General features: G+C 36.8%; 1 protein-coding gene across 1 annotated transcript; it reads right to left on the reverse strand.

The window, feature by feature from the left end:
* Window positions 1–3,210: 3,210 nt before the first annotated feature.
* LOC117331352 lies at window positions 3,211–11,675 on the reverse strand. Its single transcript, XM_033890041.1, has 10 exons — window positions 11,422–11,675; window positions 10,632–10,726; window positions 9,632–9,741; window positions 9,209–9,331; window positions 8,317–8,578; window positions 7,649–7,984; window positions 7,024–7,197; window positions 5,660–5,735; window positions 5,253–5,302; window positions 3,211–4,914 (listed from the first exon to the last, which is right to left on the reverse strand). The coding sequence occupies exons 1-10, from the start codon at window positions 11,507–11,509 to the stop codon at window positions 4,807–4,809; spliced, it is 1,422 nt and encodes a 473-aa protein (XP_033745932.1). The 5' UTR covers window positions 11,510–11,675; the 3' UTR covers window positions 3,211–4,806.
* Between the last annotated feature and the right edge of the window lie 1,648 nt (window positions 11,676–13,323).

Raw genomic sequence — 13,323 nt, forward strand, 5'->3', positions numbered from 1 at the left:
AAATAGCATTTTCCGCATAAAATGGGATCAGCGGACACTTTCATATGATCATTGGTACATATCTGAATAACCGGGGTGGAAACAGATGATTGTGATGTCATAGGCATGACATTTTGAAATCTTGGATGTCATGTCATGATTTATCAGTTAGAATATTGCATGCGTTGCTAAGCTGAGGTTTGGAAAGGAATTTGGTTATTTATTATGACACCATTGAGTATTTATGACGTCATAGATACCATCCGATGACGTCATAGTTACTGATGACGTCATGACAACTATGACGTCATATTACAAGGCTAAATTTGATAGTTGTATAGTACTTTTTGCTTGATTACATGCACAGAGACTCAAAGTACCACATTCAACTCAAAACACAACTTTATTCAAGAGATATACAGAATTATGGGAGTTTTCATCTTTAAAATTACCTCCCCTTATTACTGGATTGGGAGAAAAAGTTGTCAAAATACACCTCTCAGGGAAATCAGCAATACTCGGTGACTATTAAAGATACACAGTAACCGGATATGTCATTTTGTTCGTCGGAACATGCTGTAGACATTCATAGGGTTTTTAGTAAAATTAGAATTTGAAAAAGTGATGTATAAGGTAGCACACCACAGTAAGTCAGCCTGGCCATGGGCAATTTTTTTGTTAAGCAAATAACTCCTGTATTATGATATGCATAAAAAATGAAAAAATAAATGTACACTATAATTGGTATATTCAGTATGAAGTAGTACATACAGGCTTCACATTTATTAAAACAAAAATCAATAAATTGGTTCCGGATTTTAAATATCCGGATTTTCCGAACGTGTGTTTACACAGGAAATTTAGTTTTGCCTACAGCGCAAAATGGAAGCCCACAGAAAAGGTAAGATAGCGGAAAAACTTAATTTACAACATATGTCCAAACAAGATTAATTCTGTCTTTGGGATAGAGATATCTAATTTTAAATAGGTTTCAGAAAAAAAATTGTGTAGAGAATTGTGCCATTTTGGGTCAAATATCATAATATTTAGCAATTTTTGAGAATTTGTTAAGCTGTTACCATGGTATTCACAGCTCTAAAAATCACAGAAAATATCAGTTTACTTATCCTTCAGAGCTCTATTAAAATTGCAAATGTTGTACAGATTTCAAATATATATACTTTATTAGAGGTTATATGTAAGGTTAACTGGCAATGTTTACATATCTAAAACATGTGCCATATTTTTCAGAATTTGGCATTTTTACTGTACACTGCTACCCAAGAGGGGTTAATTTGGCTGAATTGATATGAACAACTTATTCTTTGAAACTAAGCAAGAGATATCGCTCATATTTGCCTGGTAGCATCCTTTTGGGTAGGGATTCAAAATTTTATAAAGGAAGGAACTGAACCTCACTCCCCCCGGGGTGCAGAAGGCGGGGTCAAAAGGGGTCAATTGGTTTAAACAACTTCTTTTCTGAAACTAAGCAATGGATATCACTCACATTTGTGTGGTAGCATCCCAATGGGGTTGTGCCAAAAGTTAATTTTATTTCATGGATTAATGCATTTTTTGACATCAAATCCTTACGTACCCATATAAAATGCCTATGATATATTGACATAGCAATACCAGTGACAAATATACTTAATCATCATTCTTGTTTCATATCTCATGAAATCCAGGTGAGTCTCTTGTTTCATTCCTTTTGATAGTTAAGTTATTTTCCTGTCAAATGAAGATAAATTTATTGTATTTATTAAGTATTTGTTTTTCTTGTTAGCTCACCTGGTCCGAAGGACCAAGGTGAGCTTATGCCATACCGTGGTGTCCGTCGTCCGTCCGTCCGTCAACAATTGACTTATTTGACTTCTTCTTCATAACCGCTGATCGGAATTTCACCAAATTTGGTCAGAAGCATCCTTATGGGTAGGGGACTCAAAATTGTACAAATGATGGGGCTGACCCCATGGGGGCCTCTGGGGCGGGGCCAAAAGGGGTCTATTTAGCTATTTTGATATAAACGACTTCTTCTCTGAAACCGAGCAATGGATATCGCTCATATTTGCTTGGTAGCATCACTATGGGGTGGGGATTCAAAATTGTACAAATGATGGGGCTGACCCCCTTGGGGGCCTCTGGGGCGGGGCCAAATGAGGTCAATCGGGCTATATTGATATAAATGACTTCTTCTCTGAAACCAAGCATTGCATATCGCTGATATTTGCCTGGTAGCATCACTATGTGGTTGGAATTCAAAATTGTACAAATGATGGGGCTGACCCCCCAGGGGCCTGAGGGGCGGGGCCAAATGTGGTCAATTGGGCTCTATTGATATAAACGACTTCTTCTCTGAAACCGAGCAAGGGATATCGCTAATATTTGCCTGGTAGCATCACTATTGAGTGGGGACTCAAAATTGTACAAATGGTGGGGCTGACCCCCCGGGGCGCTGAGGGGCGGGGCCAAACAGGGTCAATTTGGCTAAATTGATATAAACAACTTCTCCTCTGAAACTAAGCAATGGATATCTCACGTATTTGCCTTGTAGCACCTACTTGGGGTAGGAATTCAAAATTGTACAAATGGTGGGGCTTACCCCCTGGGTGTCTTAGGGGCGGGGCCAAAAAGGGCCAGTTTGTCTAGATTGATATAAACGACTTCTCCTCTGAAACTAAGCAATGGATATCTCACATATTTGACTGGTAATATCCCCTTGGTGTAGGGATTCAAATTTGTACAAATGATAGGGCTGACCCCCCTGAGGGCTGAGGGGCGGGCCAGAAGGGGTTAATTTGCCTAAATTGATATAAACAACTTCTTCTCTAAGCAATGGATATATATATATCGCTCATATTCGCCTGGTAGCATCCCCTTGGGGTAGAGATTCAAAATTGTACAATTGGTGGGGCTGACCCCCGGGGAGCTGAGGGGCGGGGCCAAAAGGGATCAATTTGGCTAAATTGATATTTTTAGAATTACAATAAAAACAATGTTCATGTAACCATATAAAATGCCTATGATATATTGACATAGCAATACCAGTGGCAAATATCTCATGAAACCAGGTGAGCGATACAGGCCCTCTGGGCCTCTTGTTCTTTTTATTTTATCTAGGCAATAAGCAAAATATAAGCATTCTGTCAATATAAATAAATACATGACAAAATCTTTTCATGGTTCCAACTCCTTAGCGATGAGGGCATAACAAATAAAAGTACAAAAGTGCAATGTTTGAATAATAATTTATTGAGAGATGCAGATAAAATTCCCTACAAAAAGGGTGCAATCACTCTGGGTACAATATAAGCCTCAATATGTGGATGTGAAATGATTTAATTAATTAAATCACGAAAAGTGAGAATGACTATCACAGCTAGGTCTGACGTACGTCATTGGGTTTTACAGCTTTTTATCAGACAAAATTTAGACATTATAAAACAGATTATAGCAACAATAACATCTGATTAAATACCAAGTTCATTGTCCTTTGAATAAGAAATTATGCTTCAAGCTATTCCAGTAAAATACATATTCCAACGGAGGACTCCAAATTTTTAGAAATTCTATACATGGTAGGTGCTGGAAATGCTTAAATTAAATCAATTATTCCAGTGGGTCCCATTTCATAAACCAGACGTCAACCTGTTTGGTAGATAACCAAGACGAAAAAAAAGTTACTGTTTTTGTATTAGTTTTGAGGTAACTACACAGGTCCTAATAATATAGCTTATAGAATGTATTACTTAAGCTCTCAAGCATAAAACATTAAATACATAAAAGTATTGATAATTTTGATAGAATATTTGTTGCAGAGACTTTAAATTTAAAAATAAACAGAAAAATATACTATTTATCGTGCTTATACAGTGTAAAAGACTTTTAAAATTAAAAAAATGTTCTTCCATACATATTTGACATACTTGTATTGTTCATAAATACAATCAACATCATCAAGAAAGCTATTCTTTGGAAACAATTCACGTTAATGTACAAAACATCTCGTAGTACACGGTACTACCAAAACAAACAAGTGCAAACCTTGGAATAAATATACTCACATATATAACATCATTGGATAACTTAAATTTCAACATATCTGAACAAAAACTCATTAGTAAAATCAGTTTAATATTAAACATAGGGAGCATCCTGTACAAATGGCTGAAGAGCGACAATCAAATAGCATTACATTTATGCATACAGACAATTGTGATTTCATCAATGACTGGCAGAATCTTGGAAACTGGAATATTTGCATATTGATTTAATTACTGTACATGTATTAATTTATGCACCTTCAAATGTTAGTGCGCAATTGAATTTAGACTAATAAGCACAAGGATGAATCGGTGCATCCACAGGGCTTGCCTTAGAACAACTCGGTACGAGATTCCAATCATAATTTAGCAAAATGTTCTTAAGTGCAAAAAGTGCCTTTATATACCAAAAGGTAAGATAATCACTAAACTTTGTACATTTAGAGTAACTGTAGACCATGTAATCAGGAAATAATCAAGCAATCTATCTGTTTGTTGCACTAAGAGGAAGATTACCAGCATGTCATTAGTTGTAATACCAATACATACAGTTTTACTGTCTAACCATCTCTTCAAAAATCAACATAAACATATCTTATATGTTTTTTCTTCTGATAATGAAGTGACTACCAAAACACCTTTACGCTGGTACCAAAACAACAAGCCATTGAAGTAATGCTATGTTCAATTGTCACTCCATTCAGTTTTTGAGGGTCAAATTCCACTGGTCAGAGAGTTGTATTGGTCATCTTTTGATCACTGTTTGGTGGTACGTCAATTTTGATCATAAAGCACTGAGTTCCTGAGCTTTCTCACAAAGTCTCCTCACTCGAGCTGACAGTTTCTGGTGCTGTGAGCAATTCAGACCAACTACGCTTGCTAAGTCACACAACTGTAACGGAAAAAAAACCATAAGTCAACTGTTCATGTTTGCTCAGAAATTCTTACTTCCTTTACAGTTAATTAACAATTACTAGTAATGGTTAATGTGAAATAATGCAAAAATAAATACCACACAATATTAAATTATACCTGCTAAGTGAATCAAATGTATACATGTAATAGAAGTTTAGGTATACAAGGTCGTATAACTTGTAATAAAATGAATGAACATTGAAAATGTTTATGCTTGTCCTTAAATCTAACATAAAATGGAAACTGGATATAATATACAAGTTGATACATCTTTGGACAATCTTGCATGTTTACATACAGAATTTGAATACTCACCTCTGTGTTTTTGTTCATCATTTGCAGCAAACATTGCATTAAATTATAAACTGAAAAAATAATTGGACAGCATTAAAATGAAGAGAAACCATTAACATCAATTTGTCATTGATCATTATACATTATAAATTAGAGAAATTACGTCGCATCCTTGAAAATCCTTAACAGTCGACATGAAATCATGTTAAAATTAAATCTAAACAAATACATTTCTAAAATTTAAATAAAGTTTGTCTTTTTCAAAATTTCAAAACATTACATTTTATCGTTATGTAAAACCAAAATAGCTTGTTAATTTCATTCTGTACTTTTTACTGAGTATAGACATTTTGTCAGTTCTAATGTGGCATGATTAAATTGTATATCTTTACCTGTACTTTATTTCAATGGCTAGATTCTATATTTACCTGTTTCCTCACTTAATTCCTTTTGTAAACATTCCAAAACTGCACTGCCAATTTCCACCTGAGTATCTTCCACCAGCTAGAATGATTGAAATGGTTCGCAATTTTCATGTACAGTTTATTTTGATTGAGAAATGTGCTAGGTTTTTATGTATGCAATATCGCTAACATGTACAGTGCAACTTCCGATAACCGAACCTTCTAAAAACCGAATGACTCTGAATACCGAACGAATTGTCATTGTACGGAATTGGTCCTTCTTTATTATAGTATTAAAAAACTTCCAAATATCGATCCCTCTGAATTCAGAACACCGACCGATTTTGTGTCCAGTTCCTGTTAAAATATACCAAAAATTACTTCTGAAAACCGGCTTTACCTGAGCGATTATTACACGAGGTCAGGCCAGTCAACCGTGAAACAATACCTGTGACGGGTATTGTGTGAAGCCTAATTGTCTCGGGACCTACGTATACATGTAGGTGATTTGTACAGGTATCAAATATATACACGAAGGGGGCATTATGATGGTATTATATAATCAACACGACAATTATGAAACAATGCCGCAACTTCATTGAAGCGCGTCGGTTTGTTTATCTTCTCAATGCAAGTAGAGCTAGAAGCCAGATCGCGAGTTTCGCATCTAATTTAAATGAGGCCCAAAAGGGGGGTGTTTTTGCATGGTTGTAAATGAAGCCCGTGATGTTTTTTTGGACAATACTGATGTTGGAAATACGACCAATATCAACTGATCAATTGTAATTAATATTGAAACAAAAGCTCTTCACACTCTTTCATATCATTCGATGTGTAAAATATTTCGTATTGGCCACATCCACATGACGAAGCTTCACCGGGTGTAACAAAATGTCGGTCGATCGTAAAGTGCAGTTGTACATGTAAAAATACTGTTTAAAACTAGAGTTAAAGTTATTTGTCTTTCTTATATAATCTGCAATATATGCATTGATTAACGTTCATAATATTCATATTATTCAGACAAACCAAATTGTCTACGTACGTACGTGCCAGTTTGTAATCGGGTACTTTCTAACAACGTCCCAACCAATTATATCCGGAATTGGACCGGTCATTTTTCGATAAAACTTCTCCAAACCGAACAAATATTCATGCCCCATGCATGTTCGGTTTATAGAGGTTCCACTGTATTGTCTTATTTTCAACAATACTAAATGCAGGTGTAGTGCAGTAAGACATCTCACAGCAAATAAATATTGGTATTTACCTTACATGGTGTCAGCAACATTTGCTTTCACTTCAGGTTACCAAAGTGCTACAGTGCTACAGTGATGACCGAGGTTCATTTTAGATAAACAACAGGTTAAGAAAAGCTAAGTACTGACCTGAAATCTACTGAGATTAAGTGCTAGGGCTGAGGCAGTTGTATGCATTGCTGTTTTGTCTTTGAGTAAACATGTAACACAGATATGAGTGGTCCATTTTAACATGTTACGTTCCGCATCAGGGTTAGAGACTAGGAATGTATGGCCTTTTCTTGTGCTGCTACAATTGGTAAGCTGGAACAAAATAATAGAAAAGTAAAGATTATTCTATCTACAATGGATGGATTTTCTCCTTTCTCAAAACATAATTATAACACCATATATGCCCATCACAAAATTGGTAAGAATTTCTTCAAAGTTTGTAATTCATTAATAAACAGAAAGCATGCAGGTTCCACAAAAGCCTCTGATAAGTAAGGTACATTGTAACAAATATGTAATACATTTTGTATGTAACATTTTCAGGTAAAAGTGAAACACAAATAAATGTTGTTTTTTTTAGTGTAATACAACATCTTTTTTGGGGGAAAAAATCAGCATATTTTATTTTGACACTTTACAAAATTTGTCTTGGACAATACAATGGATGTGAAATATTGCCTAAAATATTCATGGATAAAAGAATACTTCGGGAAGATACCACAATGTCTCAGCTTGAGCAGGTCTAGTATTTAGTATATCTCACCAATTTGACAAAGGCTTCTTGTACAGGCTCTGAGAGTTGTTCGAAATGTTGCATTATTTTCAATATGAGTTGTGTAGGTTCACGCTCGAGGAGGCTGATGAAATCATCCCGAAGCACTAGAGCCTGCAGAAGGGTACAAACACCTGCCCGTGACACTTCAGGGATTTTGCCATTTCCTATAATGGTATGTAATGTCTGAACATGTTCCTTGCCCAAAGACCAAGAGGGATTTTGACCCTCAGCAAGATAGTCATAAATATCACTTAGAAGTCCAAGATCATTCATCTGCAATTCCTCATAGGTATGCTCCTTTAAATCTTTTCGGTCTGGTGGTGACTGAAACAGTTTTTTGTTATAATGAGAACTATTTACGGGAGAAATTTCCAGCAAGTTTATGGCTAGTTCTTGATATATGTAAGATTTATGGATTTGCATTAAGGTCAGGACCTTGATGGCTATACAAAAAGCAACATTTTCAAAAAAAAATACAAAACTTAAAAAGGAAAGCATCAACCCATAAATACAAAAGAATCTTGTTTATCAATTAATTCAACTATGTTGGTTTTTTAAAGACTGAACTGAGTCGGCATGTTGATCTTTCTTTACTGTGTGTAAGCACAAGGTAGGAAAATAACACAAAACTTGTAACATGTAACTTTTGTTAGTACCTCTGTGAAAATTACTGCATCTTCCACTGCATCCTCTTCATCATCGGGTTCCTTCCAGTCGGCAGCCATCACATTTTCCCAGGCAGCTGGGCCTTTTTTACTGCCAGCAGGTTCTGAAGAGTCCTCACTAGCACTTTCTGCCCCTCCCGCACTCGCCCCAGAGCTGGAGGACTCAACTTCCTGTGACGGAAATATGGAATGACCACCGCTTGGTTGGACAGACATCGCATCAACCCAGGGCTTTATCATCTGTCCAAATGGCCTGTAAAATATCCAACATGGTTACAAAGTGGTTTTTTAAAAGAATATATTAATAAATTTACATTAAAATTGTTCTTGTTTTTATGAAGCAACTTATTAAATGTTCATTATCAGAATGTAAATGAAGACAACAAACTAAATTAGAGCCTCTATTTATTTATTAAATGTTCATTATCAGTATGTAAATGAAGACAACCAACTAAATTAGAGCCTCTATTATATGTTATCACAAATCTCAATAAAAGTACAAAAATGTTGAAGTCCTGTTATTCTAATAATCAAAGACTTTTTTTTCCATATAAGTAATTCTGAATAAATGAAAAGCTATTATGCATACTGGGACAATTCAACAGTTGACACGACACATGGTGTCTCCTGATTCCAGGAGTCGGAACCACAACTACATTTACCTCCACACGTGACACCCCAGTTCAAATACAATCAAAAACAAAACTTCACAACCATTGGTCAAAAATGAAATCTTAGTTTGTACGTGAAATAATACTGGTTACATTAAGTCTGTGAGAATAGCATTCATATAATAATCAGAACATGACTATGGACAACTTGTATTTTAAAATTGTCAAAATCAAAATGATTGTTTAATCTCAAATTAATTTAAATCACATACGTGCTGAGAACCTCTGCAGGAAGCCCTATGATATGTGAGGGTATGTCCTTTCCTGTCAGAAACTGAGCCACCTCTGAGCTGAATGTGTTACAGTTGTGTTCAAGGAGATGGTAGCAAGATGGTCTGTCAAAGAATTTCTTGTAGTTAAAAGGATTTCTTATACATAATTTCTTCAGGAGATGCACAAGCTAATTAAATTTTTCATTAAGTGAATTCCATGAATGGGGCTTAAATGATACAATAAAGATGTGTAACAAAGTATCACTAGACAAAATTATTTTTTGAGATAAGCAGATACACGAATAATTTCAGCCAAGGATTGGACAAAAAATAATTATACAATATATATATATATATTCATGCATGATATAAAAGAGCATCTCAATGAATCATTTCTAATGCATAGATAGGTTGTCTGTTTACCTAAAGGAGGACTGGGCCTGCTCTGTGAGGTAGCCAAGGAACATATCATATGGAATCTGTGTCATTCCCAGCTCCTCTACCGTGTCTGGTTGTCCAAGTATTGTCCCACACTGGCAAAAAAAAGAAAAACGTGTATGAAATCAACAAATTATCAACATTTTAGATTTCATAACAGTCTGATGAAATGCTGTTTCAACAAATGTTTGAAAAATATCCTTGTGATGTGTTAAACAAAATCATCTATTTGTTTACAGTATGTTCAAAAAATTCTAAGGGGCAATTTGTATCAGAATTATTGTGTTACTTGTATCATGATGGAAACCATAGTCACTAGCTTTTGTGATATACTTCTATGTAAAACAGAATGGAAACTTCAAATGGATCATACCACATTCTTTTAACCAAAGACTTTCTAATTCTAGACAGACAATCTTAGCAAATGAGCTATTTAGCCACTTGTAGTTCCCCAGCCAAGTCCGGGAGTCCTAGGGGCCGCGGTGGCCGAGTGGTTAAGGTGTCCCGACACTTTATCACTAGCCCTCCACCTCTGGGTTGCGAGTTCGAAACCTACGTGGGGCAGTTGCCAGGTACTGACCGTAGGCCGGTGGTTTTTCTCCAGGTACTCTGGCTTTCCTCCACCTCCAAACCTGGCACATCCTTAAATGACCCTGGCTGTTAATAGGACGTTAAACAAAAACAAACAAACAAACCGGGAGTCCTATTACACACCTTCCTCTGGCAATGTTACTGTAGCAGGCCGGGTTTTAATTGTAAATACTGTACATAGTTGTATGGTCGCCTTCTAGCTTCTGGCTAGGGGGAATTTCCCTTTAGCTCAGTCGGTAGAGCGACGGACCAGTAAGCCGAGGGTCGCGGGTTCAATCCCGGCTGGCTGCACACTACGACTCCTTGAACTTTTACATTACTAATACCGCTCTATTTATTTACAGCTTAGACTCTAATTTCTCTTTGCTAATGACAGATATAGGCATATACTTACTGGTGGACATGCTTCTATCCCTCCTGTTCCTCCATAGTAAAACTCCTGGCCATATACAACTATTCCTGTGTGCCATATTCCATCAATTTGTTTGCCTGTTGAAATATGTATACAAAAACAAAATCTTAATTATGACTGAGTAAATGATAATATATATAATACAAGTCAAAATGAGCAGTCACCATAGGAATCACATAATACATCCAGATTCAAGCCTCAAATTAAAGCAATCTATACACATTACAACATTAGAGTGTACTCCAACAATGTTAAAGGTTTTACACGGCCAGATACTTTTGATGCTTTTGATTACCCTATTGTATTTTTTTTTTCATTTTTGATACAAACATTACTGTCTTCCCATTTTTATTTACAAGTACGTATGCATGTTGTTATTGATTTTCAACTAAAAGGTTCTGTTCCCAATATCGTAAGTTTATTAAAATAAGGATTGCAGTTGCAGTGATTTTGAGAGATGCTGGAACAAAATGATTCATATTTTGAGTATCACCTAGGTATAGATTTAGATGAATTAGTACTCCTGAACATCTGACCATGGACTTATTAATAAATATACATATACGTAACCTTATCTTGAAAAGTTATTGACGAGGAACTTCAACAATAACAAAGTCTCAAACATTTAATTAACATCCGAATCACATTTGGTCAACACGATTCTGATATTAAGGAAACCCATATAATTCTGCGACAAATACATAACAATGCTAAGAAAACTTAAACCAATAAGTATCAACCATAGATTCAAACCACTGTAGAATATCTTTACCGAGGAATGCCGCTGAGAGACCCCTCGCCATTCCCTTGCTGAGGTCGTAAACATGAAGCTTGACGGGCCATTCTCCTTCTTCTGTCATCCTGTCTGATGCAAAGTCATAAACCCTTCGTTATCTTTTGCGTGGGGCTATAAAAATGATGGACGAATTTTCTAGATGAAGCTTGAAATGATTATGATGCCATAATGATAATGCTCTGTCAAAGTGAATCAACAAAACTTCAAGTTTGATCGGGTTTCCTCTCGTCGTACTATCTTTGTCACGGTAAATCCAGGAAAGTTCCGAAAACAATTACCGTAAATTGGCCCAATGTCGTATATGCATGGGAGCGGTAAACAAGAGGCCCAATGGGCCCATATCGGTCGAACAATTTCAGTACATGCACATTCGCAATAAGTTTCATTTATGGTACGGGTTGTTCTTAGTGTACATTGTATCTTTACATATCAATATTTATATGTAAAAGCAGAGACATATATCTGTCTGTGGTAAAAGTTTGTCTAAATAGGCAATACTTAATTTGAAATTTAAAAACCTCAATGCATGCACCCCTCCAGATATGGTACCATACACTGTTCAAATATTTTTCTCATACATGTGTAGTATTTGATGGGTCGTTGTCAGTTTCCACTAGGGACTCATTTGGGAGGTATAATAGTCGGATGTCCGTCGGCCATCTTGGATTTTTAAAATAATATTTCTTTTAATCGCTATATATGTAACAGGAGAGGAGAAAATGTAGCGGCCTGACCGGGGTTCGAACCCGGGACCTCCGAACACTAGCCGGATGCTCTACCATTTGAGCTACCTGGTCACCGATGATCGACCCAGTCCAGTCCCGCTACACACCTCCCTCCTTTTTTCCAAGTCTTCGCCCTCGAAGACACACGAGACCCTAATACCACCACCGTGGGTATTTTAGTTGGGCGCCAATTTTGTAACAGGAGAGGAGAAAATGTAGCGGCCAGACCGGGGTTCGAACCCGGGACCTCCGAACACTAGCCGGATGCTCTACCATTTGAGCTACCTGGTCACCGATGATCGACCCAGTCCAGTCCCGCTACACACCTCCCTCCTTTTTTCCAAGTCTTCGCCCTCGAAGACACACGAGACCCTAATACCACCACCGTGGGTATTTTAGTTGGGCGCCAATTTTGTAACAGGAGAGGAGAAAATGTAGCGGCCAGACCGGGGTTCGAACCCGGGACCTCCGAACACTAGCCGGATGCTCTACCATTTGAGCTACCTGGTCACCGATGATCGACCCAGTCCAGTCCCGCTACAAATATATATTTCTCAAAAACACCCACTTCATGTATCTATGCAAAATCACGTCCCTCAGTACCTGAATTATTTTGCACGTTTAACTATGAGAATAGCAATTACATTGTATGCTGAATAGCTGGAATGACGTCGTCAAAGTGAAGAGGAATGCCCAAAAATGAGTTCGCTGGATGGGCGGGTGTGGTTGCAACCCTATGCCCTACAGAAAGTTAAAAGGAATACGTCAAGTGAGTCAAATTCTTACAGAACAAGAGTCAAGAAGTCCACCTGACCAGGAAAGAAAATCAGACATGGGGTATATCCAAGATTCTCTTTTCCGACCAGGTACATGTATATGGTTTATGTTAACTATATGGTTAAACAGGTATCTATATACACAATGTTAACAGAAAACACCCAAATCATTTCGGGGCACAGACTATAAAGAAAGGACCAGAATCTTTAACAGCAAAACAATTAATTCATCTGGCATGGCCAAATTATAATCTTGCTCCCGTTTTACTTCTCGACCGAATGGTCCGTCAGTCTGTCCAGAATTCTCTGTGGTGGATTTCTCTGAATGTTAAGAAGACCGTTGGAGGTAGACATGCAGTGAAGAAAGAAATTTTGGG

The sequence above is a fragment of the Pecten maximus genome, chromosome 1 (genome assembly GCF_902652985.1).
Source record: "Pecten maximus chromosome 1, xPecMax1.1, whole genome shotgun sequence".
Lineage (NCBI taxonomy): Eukaryota > Metazoa > Mollusca > Bivalvia > Pectinida > Pectinidae > Pecten > Pecten maximus.

Bases quoted from the DNA above. Each gene is read 5' to 3' on its own strand.
- LOC117331352 (XM_033890041.1), bottom strand. From the start codon at position 11,509: ATGACAGAAGAAGGAGAATGGCCCGTCAAGCTTCATGTTTACGACCTC. The intron at 7,198-7,648 runs GTGAGATATACT...ATTTTGTTCCAG, and splicing joins AAGAAGCCTTTGTCAAATTG to CTTACCAATTGTAGCAGCAC. The intron at 4,915-5,252 runs GTGAGTATTCAA...TTTCCGTTACAG, and splicing joins TGATGAACAAAAACACAGAG to TTGTGTGACTTAGCAAGCGT.